This window comes from Lactuca serriola, chromosome 4 (genome assembly GCF_051521515.1).
Source record: "Lactuca serriola cultivar US96UC23 chromosome 4, Lser_US96UC23_V15, whole genome shotgun sequence".
In the NCBI taxonomy this organism is placed as follows: Eukaryota; Viridiplantae; Streptophyta; class Magnoliopsida; order Asterales; family Asteraceae; genus Lactuca; species Lactuca serriola.
The window spans coordinates 62,844,897-62,851,986 of record NC_136411.1 but is presented as its reverse complement, the minus strand read 5'-3'; the positions used below and the strand labels follow the sequence as shown (position 1 = coordinate 62,851,986).

General features: G+C 34.3%; 1 protein-coding gene and 1 long non-coding RNA gene across 2 annotated transcripts; both read right to left on the bottom strand.

Annotated features, from left to right (window-relative positions):
* Positions 1-624: 624 nt before the first annotated feature.
* On the bottom strand, positions 625-4,670 carry LOC145098436 (SNF2 domain-containing protein CLASSY 3-like). Its single transcript, XM_079036074.1, has 7 exons — positions 4,553-4,670; positions 4,355-4,462; positions 3,981-4,082; positions 3,602-3,790; positions 2,882-3,522; positions 2,664-2,810; positions 625-2,574 (listed from the first exon to the last, which is right to left on the bottom strand). The coding sequence occupies exons 1-7, from the start codon at positions 4,668-4,670 to the stop codon at positions 745-747; spliced, it is 3,135 nt and encodes a 1,044-aa protein (XP_078892200.1). The 3' UTR covers positions 625-744.
* An 84-nt stretch (positions 4,671-4,754) lies between these two features.
* Positions 4,755-5,213, bottom strand: LOC145100148 (uncharacterized). The gene is made up of 3 exons (XR_013704852.1): positions 5,123-5,213; positions 4,941-5,042; positions 4,755-4,853 (listed from the first exon to the last, which is right to left on the bottom strand). It is a non-coding gene; the product is annotated as an uncharacterized LOC145100148 (long non-coding RNA).
* Between the last annotated feature and the right edge of the window lie 1,877 nt (positions 5,214-7,090).

Here is a 7,090-nt window from a genome sequence, read left to right as displayed (position 1 = left end):
TTTATGGATTGGATCCTCTACTGACCTCTCACCTCTCAATAGCTTCTACATAAAATTTATGATATAAAGGCAATCATAAAGCACTCCTGAGTAATGAACATGTAATTTGAATGGTGGTATACATCACATTGACAATAGAACTATTTAGGGCTTGAGTATCTTCCATATACTCAAAGAATCCAGTAAGATGTTGAGGAAAGAGTTTGTGGGGTATCATGCAAACGCATACATAGGATGACTTTCAAGAAACTCCACAAAAGGTTCACACCCCTTAAGGTAGATTAATTTATCCTTCGCTGCAAAATGTCAGCATAGATCCCCATATTATCTCCATAACTTTAGGTAGATTAGTTTAAACAATAGAAAAGAAATCTATATATATATATATATATATATATATATATATATATATATATATATATATATATATATATATATATATATAATCTGTTATGCAGAGCAGTGTATATGAATATATATACAAAATATTCTGTATTTGCTTGTTTACAAACACCCCATAGTTCAGAATATCAGTATTGTCCAGCAAATTACATACGTAGGAACTTTTTTATAACTTCCAAAAACAAACTAACAAGGATTCAGTAAGCTATAAAACAGCCAAAATTAATATATAAACTGCACAAAATCTGAATCTTGTGTCAGTAATATGTTTATAAAACAAAAACAAAATTTAAGTGATGGTATTAAGATCTTGATTCAAGATCTCAAAAAGGGTGCCTATAATCAAATCGTTGTGTGTTTTTCAGGGTACCTGATCTCCTTGAACATAGTGTTGAGTTCTTGATGATCAACCATTTGTTGCAAAATCTTATCATTGAGCTTGGTAGCATGCACCTTGTCATTGTTCTTCAGTTCCTCAGAAGCCATGGCAGATGAAGAAAATACGAGCTCGCCTAATCGCTCTTTCTCAACCTGTCTATGATACTTCTCCTCTTCAGTGGTGCCAGATGCCATCAAATGATAAGTGTAAACCACCTTCTTCTGGCCTAGCCTATATGCTCTACTAATAGCTTGTCTTTCCACAGAAGGGTTCCAAACAACATCCAAAAGAACCACCCTCGAAGCACCAATAAGATGAATCCCTTCAGAACAGCATCTTGTAGATGCCAACAAAACTTTAACTTCACTGTTGGGATCATTGAAATTGTTTATGATTGTTTGCCTTTGCTTCTGAAGTATCCTTCCTTCTATGATCATCATCTCCCTCCCTTCGTTCCAGCCGAAAACAAGGGCAATTTGGTCTTTTAACAACTTTAACGGCTCAATAAATTGACTAAAGATCAAAACTTTTTCATCTAACGACATGCTTAGGCGGATGAGCTCCGTAACGAACCTTGTTTTGACACCAAAATCAGGTTTGAGTTTCACCTTTTTGAGTTCTTGTTTGTTTATCGAGTTTTTTTCTTTCTCAGACAACGAGCAATGAAGGATCAGAGATGGATGAACAGACACCAAAGCAACCTTATGTTCATACTCAAAAGTCTTTGCTAAACTTCCCAAATTTTTAATTAAACGTTTTTGAAGCGGAGGTGGATTCAGAAGAATGACACTGCTTTTCAAACCAAGAAGCTTGCTTTCGAGAATCTTTCCTTTGTGTACATGAACAAAAGGTGAAATGATCGCTTTGAGTTTTTCTATATCTCCTGAAGCTGCAGATTCACTTCTGGATTTCTTTTTGTTCCTATAACGAATCATCATTTCTGCAAAGATCTTTTGGTTCATGATATCTTTCGCAGTTGATGGCCTTACTAAATGCAACGTATTAAATAACTCCCTAAAGTTGTTTTGAAACGGTGTTCCCGATAAAATCACACGGTTTTTTGTTTTGAGCTTCTTAAGCACATTCCAAATATTGCTTCTTTCATTACGAGGAGTGTGGCCTTCATCAAGAATTACTAATCCAGGTTTCTCGAGTAACACATCTCCCATTTTTTCAAGATTCTTGTTCTTTGTGTTCCCAGCTAGTTTTTCATACAGATTGTAGCTCACTCCAAGAACACTTCCACCATTACTCCAACAACTTATCTTCATTGCACGTATCAAATCTTTACTACATTTTAACTTAGCATTATTCACCTTATCCTTACTCAAAATATCAGAACTGTTGAGGTTCAGAAACGAAAACCCAACTTGCCATTTCTTGAATTCAGCTTCCCATGTTAGAAGCATGCTCACTGGAGCAACTATAACAGGTAAACATTTTGGAAATTTCTTCAGAAACGACTCAAGAAACACAATGGTCAACAGGGTTTTACCAGTTCCAGGAGCATGTGAAATGATGCATCCACCACCACGTGGATCGAGTTTATGTATTCTTGAAAGCTCAATTGTTCCCGCCAAATTTTTCCATAAAAACTTGAACCCTTCTTGTTGATGGTGATATAAATGTGCTCGAATGCTTGTAGGAATTAGTTCCCAAACTGTGCCTTTACTTTTCTTGTAAATGTCAAGAGGGTTACAATCTGGAGCTTCAAAATACATGTTTTCTGAAGTAGAGAACTGTTGCTCATTATAATGATAACTTCTTTTTGACTTATCGGGTGCATAGTTTGCCTGCAATTCGATGGAAGTTGTTTAATTCATAAAATAATCAAGGTGATGATGAAAAAACATCAAGATTCACTCACTAGCTTTGGTATTACATATCTGCTTTCTAAAATGATAGCTCCACAAATACCACATCTGAAGCCTATTTGTTCTTCGAAGTATGCATCTCTGTGCTCCCCCTTTTGACATTGTTTGAAAGGATTTGTTTCAGTCTCATCGACATCTTTCTCTCTGTTTTTAACCTTCATGATGAAAGATAGTTCCAAGCTCAATTTTACAGTAAATATGGAAGAAATTAAGAAAGAAAACTAACCGTTGGTGTTGTATAGGAACCTATTTCTTCACAAGTGAAAGCAAAGTCCATCTCCTGAAATAATCCTTCCATTTCATCATTTTTTTGACTTGAGGACTCATCTTCACTATCATCAAATCTGAATCGTAAAGGAAGACAGTTGTCACCCTCTTTGTGATGAACTTCTCCATTTTCAATGATTGAATCCAAAAGAGATTCTACAAAGACGCCATCATCTTTTCGTGGAGCTCTTCTAGGCTTCAAAGATTCTTGATTTTTTACAGCATTTGCTTTATCAACTGTTTTGTAATGATCGCTTTCTTTAATTTTTGCATTCGTTTTTTCATGAGTGTTGATACGCATAGTAGAATCATTCATTGGTTGAAGATTTGTTTTTTTCATGTTCGTTTTTGATGATGAATGATTCTTCTCTCTTCTGTCAACTGATCCAGACCAAAATTTTCCCCTTGTGCTTTTCGTTGGTGATTCTTTCATGTTTGTGGGCTGGTTGGGTCTTTTGTTTTGTAGCAAAAATTCGAAATTGTCCAAGTTATCACTCTCACTTTCGCTAGAACTAGATGGCTCATCTTCATCATCTTCACTAGACAGGTTTTGAATTTCTTGATGATATTTGCGGGATGTTGGAAGATCTTCATCTGCCTCTGCTTCCATTTTATCCGTTAGAAGAAATACGATTTAAAAGAGGAAAAACATGATAGAGCAAGAATTAAGAAATATTACCTTCTTCATCAGGAATTACGGCTGTATCATCTGAATCTGAGTCATCCGAGGAGTAGAGGAAGTACGTGTGAGTCCCAGTTTTAAAGAAACTTGCTGAACCATAATCATGGTTCTTCATTGCAATCTTTGGAGATTCAATATTATTTTTTTCCTTATCTCCATCTGTCTCTTTCATTGAATGATGAGATTCTACATTGAATTTAAAGAAAATTCAGTAGGCAGATTGCAAAGAAAACGTTGTGATAAATGGTTTGTAGGGAGGTAGAGACCTTAAAGTTAATAAACATACTAGAATTTTGTTAAAAAGGTTTTATTTGGTTTCGTTTTTCACATTTCAATGTTGTGGGACCCACAAAATAACATAAAAGAAAAGACTGACCTTCCTCATCGCTTCCTTTCTCTTGGGACTCATCAACTGAGTATTCACCATGCTTATTTGATGTCATGAGTATTGAATTTGATCTAGAGGTGCCTCCGGATCCTAAATAAAGCATCAAACAACCCAAGAAAATGCATTAGATACTAATGGGGCGTTTGAATATGTGTCTTTCAAAGTGATTACAACAATTTGGAAGATCAGATTTAGATATTGGTCGATTAAAGCTAGGAATAGTTGTACCACAATAATTATTGTTCTTACAACAACTCCTTACTTGTTTCTCTAATATGATTAAATCAAAAGCATAGAGTTTTGTCAAACACTAGAAAATGCTTATTATTGTGACCTCAAATTGCAATAATCAGTTTAGATACCATTTTCATTGTTTGATTTTCCTTTAGAATCCTCAACAAATAACTCATCATCATCAACCCACTTGGCTTCCTCATGTCCTTTTCCACTCAATATACTAGATTCTGATGCTGAATGAAACATATTAAACGTTCAAACTAAGAAAATGGAGCTAGAAAACAAAAATGTTGAGAAAGAGAGAGGTCCTCATGAAAAGGTACCATTTTCATTCTTTGTTTGCTCTTCTGAATCATCAAGCAATGTGTCACTAGTGACTCTCTCAGCTTCATCATGACTTCTTCTCAATATGCTAGATCCTTCGGATGCTAAATAAAACATATTAGAAGATCGAACTAAGAACAATGGAGCTAGAAAACAAATGTTGAGAAATAGAAACGTCCTCATGAAAAGGTGTACCATTTTCATTGTCTGTTTCCTCTTCCGAATCATCAAGCAATATCTCATTAAACCTCTCAGCTTCATCATGTCCTTTTATTCTTGATATACTGGAGCCATTGGATGCTAAATAAAACATACTAAATGATCAAACCAAGAAAAATGGAGCTAGAAAACAAGTGTTAAAGAAAAGAGGTCTTCATGAAAAGGTACCATTTTCATTGTCTGTTTCCTCTTTCGAATCATCAATCCATATCTCATTGACCCTCTCAGCTTCATCATGTCTTATTCTCAATATACTAGACCCTTCAGATGCTAAATAAATACAAACATATCATTATACAATCGAACTAAGAAAAATGGAGCTAGAAAACATATGTTGAGAACATAAGTACCATTTTCATTGTTTTCTTCCTCTTCCGACTCATCAACCAATGATTCTTTATCCTTTTTAGTTTCATTAAGTCTTCTTCTTGTTGATCTAGAAGAGCCTTTCGATCCTACAAAAAAGTTACACAATCCAATGAACACAAACGATTAGAGAAAATAGATGTCAACAGATAAAGAAGATCCTCTTCAAAACATACCATTTTCACTGCTTTTTTCCTCTTCCAACTCATCAACCCTCTTGGTTTCACTGACTGCTCTTCTCTTTGATCTACAAGAGCCTCCGGATACTATATAAAACATTATCATGATCCAGTCAAAAGCAATACAAGCAAAAAAAACCCACCATTTTTGCAAAAATACAAACACAACATCAATATAATCGTACATTTATATACACATACACAAATACATATATGCGTACATTCATTCTTGTAAACATCAATAAGTGCATCTATGTATCAATATATCCATATAATCACCACATTTATTATATACACATACATGATACATGCATCCATTCTCGCACACTTCAATTAATGCACTCACACTCTAGAAAAGACATATCCGTTAATCAGAAGAATTAGGCTTTTAAAAAGTTAGCGACAGATATTTTAGATAATGGATATTCCGTCGCTAGTCAGACACAGAACAGGGGAGGATAAATCCGTTGCTATTTAACAAAAGGATGTGTATATAGTCCATCAACTTTTTGCAATCAAGTTTCTGTCAACAACCCGCCATTGATTTGTCTCTTATCAGTCGAACAAGTAGCAATGGATTAGCAGAAGTTCTTCTGTGATATTAATCACTAATCCGACGCTACTTTGTAAAACTTCTTATATTGGCTTTTTAGCGACGGATTTGTTCTGTCAATCTTGTTTTTCTTTTAGTTGCCTATATCCATACAATCATACATTTATATACACATACATACATACATTCATATTTTTGGGAGAAACAGGGGCGTCAATGATTTGGAGTTGTTGGTGTTGTTATATTAAGAGTAACTTTTTTAGATGTTCTCTTATCAATCGAATAATCATCAACATCAAGAACTTCTTGTCCAGAACCATATTCAGAAGACCCTGCATTTGATCCATTAAACCCTAAACAAGAACGATCAAACAGAGCAATCATCCGAGACCGAAGTTATAAGGAACAGGTTTTGGAAAAAAGACCCATAAATATTATTCTATCAGCATTGAATAATCATATCATAATAGAAACAACTCATTAAACAATCAAGAACATTGAAGATGGTACCTTGAGAATAAAGCAGTTGCCATTGTAGCCGAGTTCTTCTTGCCACAGGTGAGTTGAATATGTTCATTGTAATCAAGAATCAGACACGGATGCTCGAGGGTTATATGATCTTTTTGAGGGTTTCTGTTGGTGGAGAGATTTGAGCAATAGGGAATGAGATAGAGATGAAGGGTCGGAGAGATGAAGTAATAAAGCGTGTTAAGGAAAGTATGTGAGGGAGATGTTTGCTAAAAACGGCGGGCACATCAATTAATTTTGATGTGATCTTTTTATAAGATATATATTATAAAACTTTTCGATATATGGGATAGGATTTTTACAGGTTTTACTGTTTTAGTCCTAAAATACAAATCTTCTTCTAAATATGGTCTTTGCTAAAGGTATAAATTATAAAACTTTTCCATATATGGGATAGGATTTTTACAGGTTTTACTGTTTTAGTCCTAAAATACAAATCTTCTTCCAAATATGGTATTTGCTAAAGGTTTGCACGTTACTGTTTCAAATCAGAATAAATTACATAAACGGAATCTATGATTTGGAGTAATTTATTATTTTTAACTTTCTTTTTTAACGAGTAGGGATATATACAGTAAAGTTTCAATATTTTTATCGATTTGACAAAAAAGTCTTAAACTTTATTTTTTTGACGGTAAAGTCCAAATTACCGACAGTTTTTGACACTTTTACCTTTTTTTCCAGTTAGCCGG

What these genes read in the sequence shown, in the direction of transcription:
- LOC145098436 (XM_079036074.1), bottom strand. Translation starts at nt 4,670, where the DNA reads ATGTTTTATTTAGCATCCGAAGGATCTAGCATATTGAGAAGAAGTCAT. An exon ending in GAAAGGAAGCGATGAGGAAG is followed by an intron (nt 3,791 to 3,980) that starts GTCAGTCTTTTC and finishes AATTCAATGTAG; the next exon opens with AATCTCATCATTCAATGAAA. An exon ending in GTTCCTATACAACACCAACG is followed by an intron (nt 2,811 to 2,881) that starts GTTAGTTTTCTT and finishes TTCATCATGAAG; the next exon opens with GTTAAAAACAGAGAGAAAGA.